The following is a 23,388-nucleotide window of genomic DNA, read 5'->3' as shown; positions in this document are numbered from 1 at the left end:
AATTTTTATTACTTTATTTATTTATTTATTGCATGAACCTCTGCTTAAGTGAACTGGTAATGTAAATTAAAAAGGGCTCTTTGTTTGGCCTGGCATGGTGGCTCATGCCTGTAATCCTAGCACTTTGGGAGGCTGAGGCAGGCGAATTGCCTGAGCTCAGGAGTTCGAGACCAGCCTGGGCAACATGATGAAATGCTGTCTCTACCAGTAATACCAAAAATTAGCCGGGTGTGGTGACACATGCCTGTAATCCCAACTACTCGGGAGGCTGAGGCACGAGAATCGTTTGAACCCAGGAAGTGGAGGTTGCAGTGAGCCGAGATTAGATTGTGTCAGTGCACTCTGACCTCGGCAACAGAGTTAGACTCTGTCTCAAACAAACAAACAAACAGAAGGACTCTCTATTCAAGTTAAAATAAGAAATGTAACAGAATCATGGGGTCTTTTTTGCTTTTTAAAATTTGATGTGTGGCTCACTCCTGTAATCCCAGAACTTTGGGAGGCCAAGGGAGGAGGATTGCTAGAGCCTCGGGGTTCAAGACCAGCCTGGGCAAAGTGCTTAGGACCCATTCTCAAAAAAACCCAAAAAACCTGAAAACAAACCAAAAAAAAACCACACACACACAAGAAGATATATATGTGGTTTGCATATGGTAAATTCCCTTTATGGTACACAGTTCTATGAATTTTTGACACATGCATGCAATTGTGTAACCACTATCACAATCCAGCTTTGACCAATTAGTGTGATTGTAATAGTGGTTACACAATTACCACAATTTTTTTTTTTTGAGACAGAGTTTTACTCTTGTCACTCAGGCTGGAGAGCACTGGCACGATCTTGGCTCAGTTCAACCTCGGCCTCCCGGGTTCAAGCCATTCTCCTGCTTCAGCCTCCCAAGTAGCTGGAATTACAGGCATGCAACAACACGCCCAGCTAGTTTTATATTTTTTAATAGAAGGAGTTTCACCAGGTTGGTCAGGCTGGTCTCAAACTCCTGACCTCCAGGTGATCCTTCGCCTCAGCCTCCCAAAGTGCTAGGATTACAGGCGTGAGCCACCGCACCCTGGCCCATGTTGTCAGTTTATATCAGTAGCTCCTTTGTAAATGGTAGAATAGCATTCCGCCGGTGTGAATGGAGCACGAAGTTTTTTATCCTTTCACCAGTTGGAAGACATGGTGTTTCAAGTTTTGGGTGATTACACAAAACCAGCTACTGTAAACATTCCCATACAAGATTTATGAAGTCACGTAATGCTTCATTTCTCTTGGGTAAACAGCTAGGATGGGAATGGATGGGTTATACAGTAAGTGTGTATTTAATGTAAGAAACTGCCATGGCTGAGTGCAGTGACTCACACCTATAATCCCAGCCGTTTGGGAAGCCAAGGAAGGAGGATTGCTAGAGCCCCAGAGGTGAAGACCAGCCTGGGCAAAGTGGTTAAGACCCAATCTCAAAAAAAAAAAAAAACAAAACCTGAAAACAAACAAACAAAAACACAAAAAGATATATGGTTTTCATGCAGTAAATTCTCTTTATGGTACACAGTTCTGTGAATTTTGACACATGCATGCAATTGTGTAACCACTATCACAATCCAGCTGTTGACCAATTAGTGTGATTGTAATAGTGGTTACACAATTACCACGATTTTTTTTTTTTTCTTTTTTTGAGACAGAGTTTTGCCCTTGTCACTCAGGCTGGAGTGCACTGGCATGATCTCGGCTCACTTCAACCTCCACCTCCTGGGTTCAAGCAATTCTCCTGCTTCAGCCTCCTGAGTAGCTGAGATTATAGGTGCCCGCCATCAAGCCCAGCTAATTTTTGTATTTTTAGTAGAGTCGGGGTTTCACCATGTTGGCTAGGCTGGTCTTGAATTCCCGACCTCAGGTTATCCACCCGCCTCAGCCTCCCAAAGTGCTGGATTATAGGCATGAGCCACCACATCCGGCCATTACCATGATTTTTTACACAAAAATATTCTCTTGTAGTAAACCCCTCCCACACTCCCATGTCCCTGGCAACCACTGTCCTCAGAACCCAGAGTTTTGCTTTTTCGAGAGGGTCACATACAAGGAATCGTACAGTATGTAGCCGTTTGGGCCTGGCTCATACTTAGTATGATATATTTAAAATTCCTCCCTGTTGTGGTTTTTCTTTCTTGTTTTGTTTTGTTTTTTTGAGACAGAGTCTCATTCTGTTGCCCAGGAGTGCACTGGTGCAATCTTGGCTCACTGCAGCCTCTGCCTCCTAGGTTCGAGTGATTCTCCTGCCTCAGCCTCCCGAGTAGCTGGAATTACAGGCATGCACCAACACGCCTAGCTAATTTTTATATTTTTAATAGAGAAGGAGTTTCACCAGGTTGGTCAGGCTGGTCTCAAACTCCTGACCTCAGGTGATCCTCTCGCCTCAGCCTCCCAAGGTGCTGGGATTACAGACGTGAACCACCGCACCTGGCCCATGTTGTGGTTTATATCAGTAGCTCCTTTGTAAATAGTGAATAGCATTCCATGGTATGAATGGAGCACAGTTTTTTTATCCTTTCACCAGTTGGAAGATGTTGGGCTGTTTCCAAGTTTGGGTGATTACAAAAAACCAGCTACTGTAAACATTCCCATACAAGATTTTATGAGATCACATGTTTTCATTTCTCTTGGGTAAACAGCTAGGATTGGAATGGATGGGTTATACAGTAAGTGTGTATTTAATTTAAGAAACTGCCAGGGCTGGCTGCGGTGGCTCACTCCTGTAATCCCAGCACTTTGGGAGGCTGAGGAGGGTGGATCAGTTGAGGCCATGAGTTTGAGACCAGCCTGGCCAACATGGCAAAACACCGTCTCCATTAAAAATACAAAAATTAGCCAGGTGTGGTGGCATATGCTTGTAACCCCAGTTGCTTGGGAGGCCAAGACACGAGAATCACTTTAACCCAGGAGGCGGAAGTTGCAGTGAGCTGAGATCAGACCACTGCACTCTAGCCTGGGTGACAGAGTGAGATTCTGTCTCAAAAAATAAAAGAAAGAAAGAAACAGTCAGGGAAGAGTGTAATGGCTCGTGCCTGTAATCCCAGCACTTTGGGAGGCCAAGGTGGGTGGATCACCTGAGATCAGGAGTTCAGGACCAGCCTGGTCAACATGGTGAAACCCCATCTCTACTAAAAATACAAAAATTAGCTGGGCGTGGTGGTACATGCCTGTAGTGCCAACTACTCAGGAGGCCGAGGCAGGAGAATCACTTGAACCTGGGAGGCGGAGGTTGCAGTGAGCCGAGATCACGCCACTGTACTCCAGCCTGGGCAACAGAGGGAGACTCCATTTCCAAAAAAAGAAAAAGAAGAAACAGCCAAACTGTTTTCCAAAGTGACTGTATCATTTTGCATTCCCATCAGCAATGTATGAGGGTTCCAGTTGCTCCACATCTGTGCCAGCATTTCATATCGTCTGGGTGTTTGGGTTTGGTGTTACTTTTAGTCATTCTAATAGATGTGTCGTGGGAAAATCACGATGGGGCTTTTTTTCTCCATCATGTGTCATAGAAGCTTTTCACCATTTAGGAATGCAGCAGTATCCATGACAACATTGTGAGGCAGAGTTAAAATTACAGCTTTTCGGTCGGGGGCAGTGAGTGGCTCACGCCTATAATCCCAGCACTTTGGGAGGCCGAGGTGGGCAGATGACTTGAGGTCGGGAGTTCAAGACCAGCCTGACCAACATGGCGAAACCCCATCTCTACTAAAAATACAAAAATTACCCAGGCGTGGTGGTGCATGCCTGTAATCTGAGCCACTTGGGAGGCCAAGGCAGGAGAATCACTTGAACCCGGGAGGCGGAGGTTACAATGAGCGGAGATGAGACCACTGCACCCCAGTCTGGGCAACAGAGCAAGACTCCATCTCAAAAAAAAAAAAGAAAGAAAAGAAAAAATAATTATAGCTTTTCTTTGAAGGTTATCCTATAGGACATGCATCAGTTTCTAAAGCCTTAGGGGTTTTTCTAGATCTGGAGGAATGTTCTGAAATACAAATCAACATATATATATGTATATAAATTTTTTTGAGATAAAGTCTTGCTTTGTCATGCAGGCTGGAGTGCATGACTGAGCCTCCCAAGTAGGTGGGACTATAGGCATGCACTACCATGCCCGACTAATTTTTTTTGTATTTTTTGTAGAGATGGAGTTTCATCATGTTGCCCAGGCTGGTCTTAAGCTCCTGAGTTCAAGCAACCCACCCGCCTCAGCTTCCCAAAGTGCTGGGATGACAGGTGTGAGCCCTGGCACCCAGCCTATAGTTTTTTTTTAAATAGGGATGGGGTCCCACTATGTTATTCAGGCTGGTCTCAAACTTCTGGGCTCAAGTGATCCTCCCGCCTCAGCCTCCTAAAGCGCGGCAATACAGATGTGAAACCACCATGCCAGGCCTCCAAATCAACTTATGCCTCCTGTCTCTGCCCTTCTCAGAGCCCTTCTGAGGCTCCCCAGCATCCTTAGGAGAAAGGCCAAGGGCATTGGCATGGCTCACCAGGCCCTGTGAAGCTCCTGCCTCCCTCCCCTTCTCACTCACCCTCCAAACCTTGGGGCCTTTGCACAGGCTGTTCCTCCAGCCCAGAATGCTCTCCTCTCCTCCCTCCTCCTTTTTCTCCTGAGTCATGCCTGCTCATCCTTCCAGTCTCGACTCAGACATCACTTCTGGAGACCCTCTTTCCTGAGCCCCTACGTGAACTCAGGTTCCCCCCCATCCCCATTTTCTCTCCTGGTATCCTGTACTTTTTCACCAAAGCACTTAAAACCATTTGTTATTATCTTATTAACTTGTGTATTCAGCCAGGCCTTCTTTTTTTTTTTTTTTTTTTTTTTGAGGCGGGTCTTGCTCTGTGCCCCAGGCTGGAGTGCAGTGGCGCCAATCTCGGCTCACTGCAAGCTCCAGCCCCGGGTTCCACGCCATTCTCCTGCCTCAGCCTCCCGAGTAACTGGGACTACAGCCCGCCCACCTGTGGCTAATTTCTTGTATTTTAGTAGAGAGCGAGGTTTCCACCGTGATGCTCCAGGATGGTCACCGATCTCCTGACCTGCGTGATCCATGATCTCGGCCTCCCAAAGTGCTGGGATTACAGGCATGAGCCACCGCGCCCGGCCTACAGCCAGGCCTTCTTTGATTGCCCTTTTCTAAATTGCCAAGTCCCATCACTGCTTTATTTTCTCCGTAGTACTTACCACTATCTTTCTTTGAGACAGAGTCTCGTTCTGTTGCCCAGGCTGGAGTGCAGTGGCACAACGTCAGCTCACAGCAGCCTTTGCCTCCGGGTTCAAGTGATTCTCCTGTCTCAGCCTTCCAAATGGGATTACAAGCGGCCGGTGGTGGCTCAGCCTGTAATCCCAACCTCCTGGGAGGCGAGGTGGGGCCCGGATCAGAGGTCAGGAGATCAAGACCATCCTGGCTAACAGGTGAAACCCGTCTCTACTAAAAAAAAAAATACAAAAAACTAGCGAGGTGAGGAGTGGCTGGCCTGTAGTCCCAGCTATTAGGGAGGCTGAGGCAGGAGAATGCAGAAGCCGGGAGGTGGGCTTGCAGTGAGCTGGAGATCCGGCGCTGCACTCTACAGCCCAGGCACGACAGAAGGCGAGACTCCGTCTCAAAAAAAAAAAAAAAACAAAAAACAGGATTACAAGCACCCGCCACCGCAGCAAATTTTGTGTTTTGGTAGGGGATGGGGTTTCATGTTGGCCAGGCTGCTCTCAAACTCCTGAGCTCAAGTCATCCACCCACCTCAGCCTCCCAAAGTGCTGGGATTATGGGCGTGAGCCACTGCACCCGGCCCTCCCTGGTATTACTACTATCTAACCCAATGTTGTCCAATAAAAGCATGATGCCAGCCACATATGTCATTTTGAATTTTCTAGTAGCCACCTTAAAAGGTAAACAATGCTGGGTGTGATAACTCACACCTGTAATCTCAACACTTTGGGAGGCCAAGGCCAGGAGTTTGAGACTAGCCTTGGCAATATAGGGAGACCCCATCTCTACAAATAATTTAAAAATTAAGCCCAGCTTGTGGTGGCGTATTGCCTGTAGTCCCAGCTGCACTCCAGGAGGGAGAGGCTGAGGGGCAGGAGGATCACCTGAGCCTGGGAAATTGAGGCTGCAGTGAGCTGAGATTGCACCACTGCTCCAGCCTGAGTGACAGACTGAGATCCTGTCTCAAAAAAAAAAGTAAACAGAAGCAGGTGAAATTAATTCATTTTATTTATTTATTTATTTATTTATTTATTTATTTATTGTTTTGGTAGGAGTCTCTCTCTGTCGCCCAAGCTGGAGAGCAGTGGCCGCGATCTCGACTCACTGCTCACCTCGGGTTCATATTCTCACCTCAGCCTCCTAATAACAGGACTACAATCTTGCCCTACCATGCCCAATAATTTTTTATATTTTAGTAGAGATGGGGTTTCCTACATCATTAGCCAGCATGGTCTTGAGCTCCTGACCTGTGAATCCACCACCTTGGCCTCCTAAAGTGCTGGGATTACAGGTGTGACTTTCTTGTAATTTTATTTTTAATTTCATTTTATTTATTTATTTATTTGAGTCTCACTCTGTCATCCAGGCTGGAGTGCAGTGGTGTGATCTACCGACTCACTGCAACCTCCACCTCTGGGGTTCCATTGATTCTCCTGCCTCAGCCTCGGTAGCTGGGATTGCAGGCACCACGCCCTGCGCCCGGCTAATTTTTGTATTTTTAGTAGAGATAGGGTTTCTGCATGTGGGCCAGGCTGATCTTAAACTCCTGACCTCAAGTGATCACCCAGCCTCTCAGCCTCCCAAAGTTCTGGGATTACAGGTGTGAGCCACCATGCCCAGCCTAATTTTAATAATGTATTTTGGGCGACACGCGGTGGCTCAAGCCTGTAATCCCAACTGAGGAGCGAAACGAAGCGGATCACAAGATCAGGAAGATGAACCATCCTGGCTAACGATTGAAACCCGTCTCTACTAAAAATACAAAAAAACTAGCGAGGCGAGGTGGTAGTCGAGCGACATAGGCTGGAAAAACTCTTGCATCATAAACCGAGTGAGCTGCAGTGAGCTGAATCGACCCGCGGCACTCCAACCTAAACGACAAGCGAGACTTCGTCTCAAAAAAAAAAAAAAAAATATATATATATATATATATATATATATTTTATTTTCATATTCAAGATCACACCACTGTGTAAGTAGCAGAGCTGGGTTGAACCCAGGCCACTGACTACAGAGTCCTTGCTATGAACCACTACACAGTAGTGCTTGTCGAGGAGATGTTTGTGGAATGATGAATAAGTGAACTGAATGTGTCACATGTGCACATATTTGAGCCCAAGTGTATGGAGCGTGTGAGCATATCTGTCCCTGTATGCACTCAGGTGTATGCGAGCGCTCCCATTTGTGCCTGTGTGTACCGAGTGTGTGTACGAGTTTGATTGTGTGTGCTTGTGTCTTTCAGGGGAATAAGGGTGGCCTTGATCCAGCCTAAATTGGGATGTTTCCAGCCCAGGGAGGGTTTAATGAGGGTAGGGAGAGGTCATAGCTTCTCAAGGAGCTGGTGGGAAAACCAGGCCCACCTACATCCTGTCCTGAAGCAGGTTATGCAGATGAGATGCAAATGAGGGCCTGATCCTCAGCCCCACCCAACTCTCCAAAAGCCAACTTGCCCAGCGAGCATTTAGATTGTCTCTGCAGCCACAGACTGTGTGAAGGGAGGTGGCAGGGACATAAGGAAGTATTTATAAACCTGTTCCCTTGAATATGAAAAATATCTATGAATAGAAACAGCATAAATAAAATCTTATTCATAAAAATTACAGCCCTGTGAATTCTTCCTATTTGGTAATGTAATGAAGACTATATTAAAAATATATTTTTTCATCAATAGCTTTCTAAGAATATGTTTATAAGTTAAAATCTATAAAGAGAATATTTAGGTATTCTGAAGCCTTTTGCTCACCTCTTTCTTTGCCCCTGGGCGTCCCCTGTCTGTTCCTAGGTCTCTTCCCACTTCTGTCTTTCGGTGCCGCCCTACCCGCTTCCCTCAGTCTTCCTCCTCTCTGCCCAGGCTGTGCTAAATGCCAGCTCTTTTTTCTGCCTTTCCTTTTACAGAAGGAGCTTGGGAAGGGACAAACTTAACTTTCTTTTTAAAATGTTGTCAGAATAGGCTGGGCGCAGTGGCTCATGCCTGTAATCCTAGCACTTTGGGAGGCTGAGGCAGGTGGATCACCTGAGGTCAGGAGTTCAAGACCAGCCTGGCCAACATGGTGAAACCCCGTCTCTACTAAAAATACAAAAATTAGCCAGGTATAGGGGCGTCCACCTGCAATCCCAGCTACTCGGAAGGCTGAGGCGGGAGAATCGCTTGAACCTGGGAGGCAGAGGTTGCAGTGAGCCAAGATCGTGCCACTGCACTCCAGCCTGGGCAACAGAGTGAGACCTTGTCTTAAAAAAAGAAAAGGAAAAAGAAAGAAAAATTCGCTGTCAGAATAAAAATCAGTCAACAAAAATCAAACCATTATAGGAGACAAATAAATGTGGGCAATTATTTTCTGTGAAACGCCCTCCAAGCCCCTGGGCGCCATTGCCTTCTGTAATAGGACATCACCTGAACAGGCTACCTGGGCTGGAGCCAAGGACCCTCCCTGACTCCCACCTCCCTTTCTGTCTTGTACCCCAGCCGGGTGGAAGAGACCGGAGTGGTGCTGTCCCTGGAGCAAACGGAGCAACACTCTCGCAGACCCATTCAGCGGGGTGCCCCCTCTCAGAAGGACACCCCTAACCCTGGGAACAGCCTTGGTATGGGGCAGGGCTGGGGCTGGGAGGGGTTGTGTCCCCAGGGCCCTTGGGAGAAAGCCCAAGCACCTTAACATGGCTCACCAGGCCCTGTGGGACCTACCTCTTGACTCCCTTCCCTGCACACTCCGCCTCCAAACCACACAGCCTCCTAAGAGCCCTTGGAACACTCCAGCCTCGTGCCTCAGGGCCTTTGCACATGCAGTTTCCCAGAATGCTCTTCTCTCTCCTGTCCTCCCTCCCCTCCTGTGGCTATGGCATGGTTGCTTCAGTCTCTTGCTGGCCTCTGCTCTAAATCCTGCTGTGGCTCCACATTGTCCCCATGCTTCTGCCTCTTCCCTATTCTGGCTTTGCTGCTCTTTGGCTTCCAGTAATCTCGATCCTCCTAAGTCTGGCTCCTTTCTCCCTCTTCCTTCACTCTCCTGCCATCGTGGATAAGCCTCCCTCCCGGTTTGTCCTTCAAGACCTCACCTTCTCCCAACTGTTGCTGGCCACCCATGCTCCTGGGTGTGGGGTGGGATTGCTGACATAATATCCTTTCCTTTTCTGGCTCAGAGCTGGCTCTGGGCCTTGTCTTAACCTCTGGGGACCTTACAGCCTCCTTGAGGACTTGGGGCCAGTCTTTTCTCCTAAGGTGCAAGCTCCCCAGAGCTGAATGGAATGACCAAATGCTGATCTGAGCCACCAATCCCCTCCCCTCGGAGTTTTCGGAGCCTCACCACGATCTGGCCACTAAAGTTCACACCCGGGCTGGGTGCAGTGGTTTATGCCTGCAATCCCAGCACTTTGGGAGGCCGAGGTGGGCGGATCACTTGAGGTCAGGAGTCTGAGATCAGCCTGGCCAACATGGTGAAACCCTGTCTCTACAAAAAATACAAAACTTAACTGGGCATGAATGGCAGGCACCTGTAATCCCAGCTACTCCAGAGACTGAGGCACAGAATTGCTTGAACCCAGGAGGCGGAGGCTGCAGTGAACTGAGATTATGCCACTGCACTCCAGCCTGGGCAACAGAGCAAGACTCCATCTCAAAAATAAAAATAAAGTTTACCCCTGGCCCAGCAGGGGTCCTCCAGGCCCCTTCCTTACTCCCACACTAAGAACAGTGGCCATCCTGACTTGCTGATGTCAACTGTGTTCCCGGGTGGTGTGGAGGGCTCTGGCCCTTGGCCTTTGGTCACCAGCCCGTGTCCTCCCCGTCTCCATGTGTCCTGCAGACGCCCCTGGCCCCCGGATCCTCGCCTTCCTGCACCCGCCTTCCCTGAGCGAGGCTGCCCTGGCCGCTGACCCCCGCCGTTTCTGCAGCCCTGACCTCCGTCGCCTCCTGGGACCCATCCTGGATGGGGCTTCAGTAGCCGCCACTCCCAGCACCCCGCTGGCCACACGGCGTCCCCGAAGTCCTCTTTCGGTAAGCCATCCCACCCACATGAGCCCTCAGCATCCAAGGCTCCGTCCCTCAGGTGGTCTTGGCCTGTGGCTTAAACCTGACTGTTCTCTGGGCCTCTGTGTAGTGGGGAGGTTGGGTTGAGATGGGGTTGAGGTTCCTTTAAGACGCAGATCCAGATTCTTCAATTGTTAGGATTCCAGAGTCTGGCTCTGTTAGGGAAAAACTCTCTCAAGCTATGTTTTTCCTCTGCTCTCCTGATAATGCAACGATCATCAACACAGAAGAAGACTTCTGTGACCAAATGTGGGCAGTTTTTCCCACACACCAAGCAGCGAACACCAGCTAGGTGTCCTCCAATTCAATGCCAGCACCGTCTACCTGGAGGTAGTGTCAGATCTCACAGGTTGGCTGTCAGTCCCCAAGACTGCTCCCTGTTCTTCAGTCACAGTCACAAGTCCGGGCCTCCAGAATTTCTTTTTTTATTTTTATTTTTGAGATGGAGTTTTACTCTGTCCCCCAGGCTGGAGTGCAGTGGCGCGATCTCGGCTCGCTGTGACCTCCACCTCCGAGGTTCAAGCAATTCTCTTACCTCAGCCTCCCAAGTAGCTGAGATTACAGGTGTCTGCCACCACACCCGGTTAATTTTTTGTATTTTTAGTAGAGACAGAGTTTCACCATGTTGGCCAGGCTGGTCTCGAACTCCTGACCTCAAGTGATCTTCCGGCCTTGGCCTCCCAAAGTGCTGGGATTACAGGTGTGAGCCACCGCACCTGGCTCTTTGGGTTTAATTCACTGGAACAGCTCACAGTAATCAGGATAACACTTATTTAGGTTTACTGGTTCATTGTCAAGGATATTGCACGGGATACAGATGAAGGGATACATCAAGTGAGGTATGGGGGAATGCAGGGTCTCAGAGCTTCCATGCTGTCCCTGGGCACCACCCTCCAGAAACCTCCGTGGGTCAGCTATCTGGAAGCCCCTCAAACCAAGTCCTCTTGGGTTTTTATGGAAACTTCATGATGTCAGCATTCTTTCTCCCAGGGTATCGGGCAGGACCCTCTCTGGGTACAGTTTTATGACTCACAATCAGAAAGGTGGGGGAAGATTAGAGACCTGACTTGGGGCAGGTGAAAGGAGGGCAGAAGAAGGCTGGAGAGGTTGTTTCATGAGGCCTAACACACCCAATGTTCTAACAAAAAGACTGTTCGAACTGTTTTATTAGACTGTTCTAATAAAAGACTGTTCTAACAAAAGACAAGGGCCATGGGAGTTTGACCCAGGAACCATGCGCAAAATCATGTATATATAAAAATATATATTTTATATTAAAAATAAATATATAAACATATATTTATATATGCAAATATACTTATTTATATATGCAAATACATTTATTTACATATGCAAATATCTGTATATAAGTGTGTTTATATTTATACATATTTGCATATATGTAAATATGTTTGCATGTGTGGATGTGTTTGCATATATGTAAATATACATGAATGTAAATATATTTTTATATATTTATGTGTCTGTGTGTGTGTGTGTGTCTGTGTGTATATGTATATAAATAAAATAACACCATAGGCCCTGTATTAGTCCATCTTCATGCTGCTGCTAAAGACATACCCAAGACTGAGTAATTTGTAAATAAAAAAGTTTAATGGACTCACAGTTCCACATGACTGGGGAGGCCTCACAATCATGGTGGAAGGTGAAAGGTACGTCTTACATGGCGGCAGGCAAGACAGAATGAAACCAAGTGAAAGGGGTTTCCCCTTATGAAACCATCAGATCTCATGAGACCTATTCACTATCACGAGGACAGTATGGGGGAGACCACCCCCGTGATTCATTTATCGCTGACCAGGTCCTTCCCACAGTGTGTGGGAATTATGGGACCTACAGTTCAAGATGAGATTTGGGTGGAAACGCAGCCAAACCATATCAGGTCCCTAACCTGGGTTGTTTGGAACTGGCACAGATGACCCTCCTCCCACTCCAGCTTGTGACTAAGCATCCAGTTCTCTGAACTTTGACCTCAAAGAGTCAAAATGTCTAATGTCCTGATTTATACAGACCTGGATTCAATCCTAAATCTGCCATTTATCAGTGGCGTTACCCTGGCTGGGCAGGCAAGTTCTTGAGGCCTTAATTTCTTCACCTATAAAAGAAAGATGATAACATGTCACCACATCATTGGTTATTCTGAGCATTAAATGAGAGTATTCATGAGAAGCACTCAGTAGGGGCCTGGCACCTATTGGTGCTCAACAGATCATACCTGTTACTATCACTATTTGTTTTGAAGATAGTCTGACCTTTGACCTCAGTGGGTCTATATTATCCAGTGTTGACTGTCTTCATCCCCACTCACCACCCCAAGAAAATATCTTCTCTCCAGAGAAATACAGACTGTGACCTTTGACCTCATCCTTTACTCCTGAGACAGCTGAACTCGCCATTGTTTCCCCCCCAAACTCCAGGCCCTAAGACCTTTAACACCAGAGGATTTGTTTGAAAATCTTGGCCTCAGGCTGGGTACGGTGGCTCACACCTGTAATCTCAGTACTTAGGGAGGCCAAGGTGGGGAGATCATCTGAGGTCAGGAGTTCAAAACCAGCCTGATTGACATGGTGAAACCCTGTCTCTACTAAAAACACAAAAATTAGCCATGTGTGGTGGCGGACGCCTGTAATCCCAGCTACTTAGAAGGCTAAGGCAGGAGAATCCCTTGAATCCGGGAGGTGGAGGTTGCAGTGAGCCGAGACCACACCATTGCACTCCAACCTGGGTGACAGAGTAAGACTCCCTCTCAAAAAAAAAAAAAAAAGTCTTTCGGATTTTTTTTTTGTTTTGCAACAGAGTCTCACTGTGTCACCCAGGCTGGAGTGTGGTGGCACAGTCATAGCTCAGTGCAGCCTCCGCTTCCCAGGCTCAAGCCATTCTCCTGCCTCAGCCTCCCTAGTAGCTAGGACCACAGATGTGTGCCACCAAGCCCAGCTAATTTTTGTACTTTTAGTAGAGACGGGGTTTCACTATGTTGGCCAAGCCGGTCTTGAACTCCTGATCTCAAGTGCCACCCACCTTGGCCTCCCAAAGTCCTGGGATTACAGGTATGAGCCACTGAGCCTGGCCAGGCTCTGATCCTTCTAACTGGAACTTTCATGTTTGCTCTGTCGATCTACATACACTCAGGCATTCTGACTTTTGAATACCCAGGCTCAAAACTCATCTGCATTTGCCATTGGACCCCCTTTGTCCCCAGATGCCGGGCATTTGATCCCCACTTCTACCTTTGAGCTGCAGACTGTCTTACTGTTGACATCTCCCAGGCTCAAGATTTCCTGAAGTCTCTACTCCATCTCTCCACAGGCTGATCTCCCAGATGAACTACCTGTGGGAACAGAGAATGTGCACAGACTCTTCACCTCCGGGAAAGACACTGAGGCAGTGGAGACAGATTTAGATATAGCTCAGGTAAGGGCTGGCATGGAAAGAGTAATTCTTAGCCCTGCATTCTGGGGATTCACATATGTGGCTTTAGAGAAGGTTAGTGGGATGGCTAAAGGAATGAGTGGATGGATGGATGGATGGATGGATGGATGGATGGATGGACCATTGTATTCATTAGGTGGATGATAGCGGATGAGTGGATGAGGTTTAGGCAGATATTCTAATGGATGGATTGATGGGTGGATGGGTGGGTGGGTGGATGAATGTTTGGGTGGATATTTTGATAGCTGGATGAAAAATGGATGGGTGATATTTGGATGGATGATTTACTGAGTGCATAGATAAAATGACAGCAGCATGATGTATTAGTTATTATTGCTGTGTAACAAATTGTCTAAAAACTTAACACCTTAGAACAACAACTATTTATTATGTCACATGGTGACTGGGTATCAGAAATTCAGGAGCAACTTAACTGCTGGTTTTTGCTCAGAGTCTCTCACGAGGTTGAAGTCAAACTCTCAGTCAGGGCTATAGTCATCTGGGGTTAGAAGGTTTTCTTCCAAGCTCACACACATGAGGCAGGCCTCAGTCCCTCACTTTGCTTTGGCTGGAGGCCTCAGTTCCTCATCACGTGAACCTCTACATAGACTCCCTAAGTGTCCTCACAACATGGCAATTGGCTTCCGTAAGGCAAGCAATCCAACAAAGAGAGAAAGAGACAAATGGGGAAGCAGAGAGACAGAAAGAACAAGTCCCAGACTGAAGACACAGTCTTTCATAGCCTAATCTCAGAAGTGACAAACCATCGCTTCTGCCATATTGTTCTGGTCATATAGATCAATCCTGTACACTGTGGGAGGCAACAACACAAGAGTGTGAACATCAAGAGGCAGGGATTGGCCGGGCGCGGTGGCTCACACCTGTAATCCCAGCACTTTGGGAGGCCAAGGCGGCTGGATCATGAGGTCAGGAGATCGAGACCATCCTGGCTAACACGGTGAAACCCCATCTCTACTAAAAATACAAAAAATTAGCCAGGCATGGTGGCAGGCGCCTGTAGTCCCAGCTACTCAGGAGGCTGAGGCAGGAGAATGGCATAAACCCGGGAGGTGGAGCTTGCAGTGAGCCGAGATTGTGCCACTGCACTCCAGCCTGGGCGACAGAACGAGACTCCGTCTCAAAAAAAAAAAAAAAAAAAAGAGAGGCAGGGATCATTGGGAACTTCCAATGATTGATGTCTCTCCCTCATGCAAAATACACTCACCCACATATCAAGGCCCCCCAAAGTCTCCCAGAGTTTCTTCCCATTACAGCATCAGCTTGAAGTCCAGAATCGGATCATCTAAATCTGGTCTGGGTGCTGGGGAAACTCCTTGAGTACAGTTCCTCTCAACATTTTGACTTGTGGACTAATGGAGACGAGTCATCTGTCACCCACATACTCAATATATAGTGGTGAGACAGGAATAAACACTACTATTCAAAAAGGACGGGGAAAAGGAGCATGCATATATCCCTGGTCCATAGCAGTTTTGAAATCTATGTGGGCAAATATCAGAAGTTATTTCATTCGGACTTTAAAAAAAAATTGGGGGCCAGGCACGGTGGCTCACACCTGTAATCCCAGCACGTTGGGAGGCTGAGGCAGGTGGTTCACGAGGTCAGGAGATCGAGACCATCCTGGCCAACATGGTGAAACCCTGTCTCTACCAAAACTAAAAATAAAACTAAAATTAGCTGGGCGTGCTGGCACATGCCTATAATCTCAGCTACTCGGGAGGCTGAGGCAGGAGAATCACTTGAACCAGGGAGGCAGAGGTTGCAGTGAGCCGAGATTGTGCCACTGCACTCCAGCCTGATGATAGAGCAAGATTCTTGTCTCAAAAAAAAAAAAATTATAAAAATGGAGACAGGTTGGCCGGGCGCGGTGGCTCAAGCCTGTAATCCCAGCACTTTGGGAGGCCGAGACGGGCGGATCACGAGGTCAGGAGATCAAGACCATCCTGGCAAACACAGTGAAACCCCGTCTCTACTAAAAATACAAAAAACTAGCCAGGCGAGGTGGCGGGCGCCTGTAGTCCCACCTACTCAGGAGGCTGAGGCAGGAGAATGGCGTAAACCCGGGAGGCGGAGCTTGCAGTGAGCTGAGATCCAGCCACAGCACTCCAGCCTGGGCAACAGAGCGAGACTTCGTCTCAACAACAACAACAAAAAAAATAGAGGCAGGGTCTCACTATATTGCCCAGGCCCGTCTTGAACTCCTGGGCTTAAGTGATCCTTTCACCCTGGCCTCCTAAAGTGCTGGGATTAGAGGTGTGAGCCACTGTGCCTGGCCCGAGGGTACCCTTCATTGCTCAGAGACCACCTTTTTCTCTTTTTTTTTTTTTTTTGAAACGGAGTCTCACTCTGTCACCCAAGCTGGAATACAGTGGCTTAATCTTGGCTCACTGCAACTTCCGCCTCCCAGCTTCAAGTGACCCTCTGGCCTCAGCCTCCCGAGTAGCTGGGACTACAGGTGCCCACCACCATGCCCAGCTAATTTTCATATTTTTAGTAGAGATGAGGTTTCACCAGGCTGGCTCAGAGACCACTTCTTTTTTTTTTTTGAGACAGAGTCTTGCTCTGTCACCCAGGCTAGAGTGCAATGGCATGATCTCAGCTCACTGCCAGCTCCACCTCCTGGGTTCATGCCATTCTCCTGCCTCAGCCTCCCGAGTAGCTGGGACTACAGGTGCCCGCCACCATGTCCGGCTAATTTTTTGTATTTTTAGTAGAGACAGGGTTTCACCATCTTAGCCAGGATGGTCTCGATCTCCTGACCTCATGATCTGCCCATCTTGGCCTCCCAAAGTGCTGGGATTACAGGCGTGAGCCACCGCACCTGGCCTAGAGACCACTTCTTAATGTTAGCATCATTTCCCATCTGGAGGGCTCCTGCAGTCAGCGAAACTCAAGGTTAATGGCATGGTTCTTCAGACTGTGGAGTCTGCCCAGACTTCTGACATCAGCCACAAGTTTGAGGGTCCCCAGGGCCACCCTCACTTTAGACCAGCTGCCTACCAATGTGGAGATTCCCAGACTCCTGTAGACTCCCTCAGGTTTGATAATTTGCTAGAAGTGTTCGTGGTACTCAGAAAGTGCTATACTTAGGATGGTAGTTTTATCAAAACAAAAGAATACAAATCAGAAACAGACAAAGGAAGATATTCATAGGTGGAATCTGGGACTGGAAGGTCCAAAATGGAAAGTTTTCTTGTGCTCAGGGACATGTTATCCTCCCAGCATTGATATGTAGCAATATGTGCAGAGTAATGCCAACTCAGGAAACTCACCAAAGCATCAATGTTCAGAGTTTTTATTGGGGTTTTATTGCATAGGCATGATTGAGCAAATTACTGCCCATGTAATTGAATTCAGTCTCCAATGCCACGCCTACCTTCCCTGGATCCGGCTGATTTTGTGTGGACCAAAGCCCCAACCCTCTAATCACAGTGGTTGTTTTTTCTTTTTTTTTGAGACGGAGTCTCGCTCTGTCTCCCAGGCTGGAGTGCAGTGGCCGGATCTCAGCTCACAGCAAGCTCCGCCTCCCGGGTTTACGCCATTCTCCTGCCTCAGCCTCCCGAGTAGCTGGGACTACAGGGACCCGCCACCTCGCCCGGCTAGTTTTTTGTATTTTTTAGTAGAGACGGGGTTTCAGCGTGTTAGCCAGGATGGTCTCGATCTCCTGACCTCGTGATCCGCCCGTCTCGGCCTCCCAAAGTGCTGGGATTACAGGCTTGAGCCACCGTGCCCGGCCAGTGGTTGTTTTTTCTGCATGGCCAGCCTCCATCCTGACTTATCTCATTAGCATAAACTTTCTAGGGGCTCACCATGAGTCACCTGGTTAGCACAGATTATCCAAAAGACCCACAGTGAATAGCAAAGACACTCCTATCACTCAGAAAATTCCAGAGGTTTAGAGGTTACCTTCCAGGAGCTGGCACAAAAGCCAGACCTCTCTTTGGGTACAGTTAATTATTCACTGCACAAGGAGGTTGAGAATATTCAAAACCTTCAAGTCCTATCTCCTTCATGTTTAACATCTCTTCCTTTAGGAGAAATATTTTTTATCTCTCTCTCCTCTTACCTTTTACTGTAAGTAACAAGAAGAAATCAGGCAGCCCCTTCAACACTCTGGCTGGGAGTCTTAGCTGGACCACCTAGTGTATTTGTTGTATTTTCTACTTTCTACGTAACTGCAAGCAGCAGTGTTGCTAAACTTTCAGCCACAACAGGACAAAAATTCCCTTTCCTCTGGTTTCCAGTATGTTTCCCACTTCTCTCTAAGCCCTCACTGAGTCTTCTCAATGTTCAGAATTTTTTTTTTTTTTTGAGACAGAGTCTCGCTCAGTCGCTCAGGCTGGAGTGCAGTGGTGTGATCTCGACCTCGGCTCACTGCAAGCTCCGCCTCCCGGGTTCACACCATTCTCCTGCGTCAGCCTCCCGAGTGGCTGGGACTATAGGTGCCCGCCACCGCGCCCGGTTTGTATTTTTAGTAGAGATGGGGTTTCACCGTGGTCTCGATCTCCTGACCTCATGATCCACCCGCCTCGGCCTCCCAAAGTGCTGGGATTACAAGCGTGAGCCACCGCGCCCGGCTGCAATGTTCAGATTTTGACCAGTAGTTTCTCTGAGGTATTTAGGATTTCTTTTTTTTTCTTTTCTTTTCTTTTTTTTTTTCTTTTTTGAGACAGTGTTTCACTGTGACACTCAGGCTGGACTTCAATGGTGTGATCATGACTCACTGCAACCTCAAACTCCTGGGCTGACACAATCCTCCCACCTCAGCCTCCTGAGTAATTAGAACTGCAGGCATGGGCCACCACACCTGGCTAATTTTTTTCTTTTTTGTGTAGGTGGGGGTCTCGCTATGTTACCCAGACTGGTCTCTTAATTTCTAGCCTCAACTGATGCTCCCAACTCAGCCTCCTAAAAGCTCTGGGATTACAGGTGTGAGCTCCCATGCTTCTGACCCAATTTAGGATTTCTCTAACATGCTCTTCAGGGAGTCCTTATACCCATTTTACAGATGAGGAAACTGAAGCTCAGACTGTTGGCCACAGTCACAGAACTCAGAAGTGGTGGTGCTGGGACTTTAGCCAAGGTCCACCCAAGTCCAAGGCTTATGCTCTTACCTCCCTCCTGCCCTCCGCAGGATGCCGATGCTCTGGATTTGGAGATGCTGGCCCCCTACATCTCCATGGATGATGACTTCCAGCTCAACGCCAGCGAGCAGCTACCCAGGGCCTACCACAGACCTCTGGGGGCTGTCCCCCGGCCCCGTGCTCAGAGCTTCCATGGCCTATCACCTCCAGCCCTTGAGCCCTCTCTGCTGCCCCGCTGGGGTAGTGACCCCCGGCTGAGCTGCTCCAGCCCTTCCAGAGGGAACCCCTCAGCATCCTCTTCCATGGCTGGGGCTCGGAAGAGGTGAGCCACAGTAAAGGGGGGACATCAAGGGAGCATCCCCTCACCCCGTCTTGCCCCTGCCTCCTGCTTCAGCCTCATCCCTCACCATTTCTCTAACCCTGATCTCTGCTCCAGCCAGGCCCTCAGTGGGCCCAGCACCTGCCAAGTTTGTGCCAATCTCTATGCCTTTGCCTAGGCTGTACACCCCTTCTGGAGTGCCCTCCACTGCTCTCACCATTTATCCAAATCCTGTCAACCAGAGCTCTCACCTGTCAACCAGGGCTGTCTCCTTTGGAACAAAGTTATATCTGATCTAGTGACAATTTTTGTCAGAGTTTAGAAGACATTGCTGCAGTGTCAGAGAAACTATTAAGCTGGGTGTGGTAGTGCATACCTGTAGTCCCAGCTACTTGGGAGGCTGAGGTGGGAGGATCTCTTGAGCCCAGGAGATCGAGGTTGCAGTGAGCTGTGATTGTGCCACTGCACTCCAGCCTGGGCAACAGTGAGACACTGTCAAGAAAAAAAAAAAAGATGAAAGAAAGAGAGAGAGTGGAGAGAGAGGAAGGAAGGGTGGAAGGAAGGAAGGGAGGGAGGGAGGGAAGGAAGGAAAGGAAAAAGGAAAAGAAACTGTCTAGAATTAAATTGCAAGCATGTGCTCATTTTGAATCCAGAGTGGTCTTATCCTTATGGATACGTCTTGGTATCTTCCAAGGCTCTCAGCTTGGTACTGGCTATAAAGTGGGTGCCTGATAAAGACTTATTAAATGAGGGAGGGAGGGAATTATTAATGAATATAGTTGGCACTTCAATGGGTGGACAGGTGGATGGATGGATGGATGGGTCGATGGAAGGACAGATGGATATAAGATAATATGGTAGAAAAAGTGCTTATGTATATATGTAATATAAAGTAATAGATGAATGAATGGATAGATGATAGATAAATGTCTAGAGTAAAACAAGAAAGAGATAAGATAAGATAGAGTCAATAAGATTGTCATTAGCTAGAAGATAGATGAATGGAGATAAGATGATATAGATAGATGAATGAATCAATAAGATAGATAAGATAAGATAGATGAATAGATGAATAGTAGATAGATAGCAAATGAATGAAGTAGATAGGCAATGAAGATGAGTAGATATAAGATTATGAAATAGATTAATAAGATAGATACATAGATGGTAGATAGATGCTTGAATGAATGCTTGAGATAGATAGATAAGATAGAATGGTCATGAATGGAACTGAAATGAATATGGAAATGAATGGAGCAAATTGCTTGGAGAAATGAATGCCGACAGGTGTGAATGGAGAATGCTGCAAATAAGATAGATAAAGTCAGTGGATTAATGGATGGATGGATGGATGGATGCATGGATGGTAGATGGATGGCAGATGGATGGCGGATGGATGGATATGAATGGATGGTGGATGGATGGATGATGGCAGATGGATGGTGGATGGATGGTGTGGATGGATGGATGGATTAATCAATGGATTATGGATGGTGGATGGATGGCAGATGGGTGGGTGGGTGGATGGATGGATGGATGGTGGATGGATGGATGGCAGATGGGTGGTGGATGGATGGCGGACAGATGGATGGATGCATGGATGGTAGACAGATGGCAGATGGATGGTGGATGGATGGTGGATGGATGGATGGATGGACTAATCAATGGAATAATGGATAGTAGATGGAATGCTTAGATAGATGGCAGATAGATGGAATTAATCAATAAGATTAATAGATGGCTGGATGGATAGATGCCTAAGACTGGTAGATAGATGAAAGATGGGTAGTGGATATAGATAGTAGATGGATAGATAGATGGATAGATAGATGGATGAATGGAAATGGTGGATAGTAGGCAGACAAGATGAGTGAATGGACTACAGATGGATAAGATAGATGAATGTAGATGGATGAGTAGATGGATAGATGAATGAATCAATAAGATTAATAGATATAGATGGAATAGGTAGATGAATGGTAAGATAGCAGATAGATGAAGAGATAAGATGAATAGATAAGATAGATGAATCAATAAGATGGAATATAAGGTGATAAGATGAATATTAGATGAAAATAGATAGAAAATGAATGAATGAATGGAATGAACAGATAGATAGATATTAGAAAAACAAAATGGAGTAGAAGATAGATCGTCGATAGATAGATAGATCAACCGATAGAAGAATAGATCGATAAACAGATCGTCGATGTCGTCGTCTTCGCTCGTCGATCGGCGTCGTCGTCGTCGTCGTCGATATCGACCGATCGTCAGTAATTAAATGCGTCGATCGTCGATAAAGTCGTCATAAACAAATAAATGCGATCGCCATATCGTCGATCGTCGAAGATCGTCGTCGATGTCGTCTCGATAAATATCGATAAATGCGTCGTCGATCCAGTTCGATCGATCGATCGCTTTCGTCGATCGTCGATAAATCGATCGTCGATAACAAATCGATCGCCGTCGTCGTCGATAATCTCCGTCTCGATCGATCATCGATCAATGGATGGATGGATAGATGGAGGGATGGATGGATGGATCAATGGATGGATGGATGGATAGTGGATGGCTGGCAGACAGATGGTAGAAGGATGGCAGATGGATGGATGGATGGATGGATGGATGGATGGGTGGATGGTAGATGGCTGGGTGGAAGGATGGATAGCTAGATGGAGGACAACTAGGTGGATAAATAGGTGGATGAATGGAAGGATAAATGGATAGAGGTTGTTTGGGTGAGTGGGTGGGTGATGGATCACTGGATAAATGAGAAGGTGGATTGGTGGATGAATGGATGGATGGACTGGTGGGTGTGTGAGTAAAGGAATAAATAGGTACTCAGAGGAGTGAACGAATGCTCATCACCTGCTTACACTGTTACCCACACTTGCCCAGGTTTGCTGTGTCCTGAGATTCTTGCCTGTTTTCCTCCAGGACCCTGGCCCAGAGCTCAGAGGACGAGGACGAGGGAGTGGAGCTGCTGGGAGTGAGACCTCCCAAAAGGTCCCCCAGCCCAGAACCCGAAAACTTTCTGCTGTTTCCCCTCAGCCTGGTATGTTGGGGGATTAATGGGATTCTCTGGCCTTCATTATCTAGCCTGCTTAAACCTCCTGTCTTATAGATAGGAAACCAGACAGGGGCAGGGGCTGGTTGAGGGTCGTACAAAAAGTCAGTGGGCCAGCTGAGACTGAAGCCTAATCTTCTAGTTTCACTAATGGGTATTAAAAACCTCTGCAGTGAACCGAGATCGTGCCACTGCACTCCAGCCTGAGCTACAGAGTGAGACCTTGTCAAAAAAAAAAAAAAAAAAAAAAAAAACCTCTGCCAATATATGTAAGATGGCAGTAAATCAGCTGGGCGTGGTTGCTCATGCCTGTAATCCCAGCACTTTGGGAGGCCGAGGCAGGTCGATCACCTGAGGTCGGGAGTTTGCGACCAGCCTGACCAACATGGAGATGCCCCATCTCTACTAAAAATACAAAATTAGCTGGGCATGGTGGCACATGCCTGTAATCCCAGCTACTCAGGAGGCTGAGGCAGGAGAATCATTTGAACCCGGGAGGAGAAGATTGCGGTGAGCTGAGATCGTGCCACTGCACCCCAGCCTAGGCAACAAGAGCGAAACTCCCTCAAAAAAAAAAAAAAAAAAAAAAAAAAAAAAAAGCAGTAAGTGCAAAGAAGGAAAACTGAGCAGGGTAAGGGGAGAAATGGCGTGTGGCTGGTATCTGCAGGAAGCTTCTCTGCTCCCATGGGACCCCCTCCCCAAACTAGAACAGGTCTTGGCCTTGGATTACTAGTGCAGAGTTCAAAATGCAGACACTAGAATCAGACTGACCTGGGTTCAAGTCCCAGGTCTGCCACCCAGTAACTGTGAGACCTTGGGCAGGTGACATCACCACGTGGAGCCTCAGTTTCCTCATCCAGAAAGTGGGAATAGTTACATCTCACAGAACTGCCATGAGGATTAAAGGAAATTAGGCCCTTAGCTGACACTCAGTGGGCTGACCATAAATGGTGTACAAAAACAAACCAAACAGCCGGGCCCGGTGGCTCATGCCTGTGATCCCAGCACTTTGGGAGGCCAAGGTGGGCGGATCACCTGAGGTCAGGAGTTTGAGACCAGCCTGGCCAACGTGGTGAAACCCCATCTCTACTAAAAATGCAAAAATTAGCCAGGCGTGGTGGCACATGCCTGTAATCCCAGCTACTCTGGAGGCTGAGACAGGAGAATCACTTGAACCCAGGAGGCGGCGTGA

The 23,388-nt window shown here is 47.6% G+C and overlaps 1 protein-coding gene across 12 annotated transcripts in view; it reads left to right on the top strand.

Moving 5' to 3' along the window:
* Positions 1 to 23,388, top strand: part of HIF3A (hypoxia inducible factor 3 subunit alpha) — a 48,041-nt gene that overhangs the window by 16,019 nt on the left and 8,634 nt on the right. For 9 of the 12 annotated variants that reach the window (XM_021931216.2, XM_021931214.2, XM_021931220.2 and 6 more), the window contains 5 exons: positions 8,699 to 8,817; positions 10,032 to 10,222; positions 13,583 to 13,687; positions 18,861 to 19,132; positions 22,067 to 22,184. In XM_021931216.2, the coding sequence (XP_021786908.2) occupies positions 8,699 to 8,817; positions 10,032 to 10,222; positions 13,583 to 13,687; positions 18,861 to 19,132; positions 22,067 to 22,184 (805 nt within the window). The remainder of the gene's footprint in view (positions 1 to 8,698; positions 8,818 to 10,031; positions 10,223 to 13,582; positions 13,688 to 18,860; positions 19,133 to 22,066; positions 22,185 to 23,388) is intronic. The other 3 variants (XM_021931217.2, XM_021931218.2, XM_031659133.1) reach the window with 1 other exon arrangement.

The sequence above is a fragment of the Papio anubis genome, chromosome 20, assembly GCF_008728515.1.
Source record: "Papio anubis isolate 15944 chromosome 20, Panubis1.0, whole genome shotgun sequence".
NCBI classification, from domain to species: Eukaryota; Metazoa; Chordata; class Mammalia; order Primates; family Cercopithecidae; genus Papio; species Papio anubis.
The sequence above is the reverse complement of the archived record's forward strand: the minus strand, read 5'-3'. Positions and strand labels throughout refer to the sequence as shown.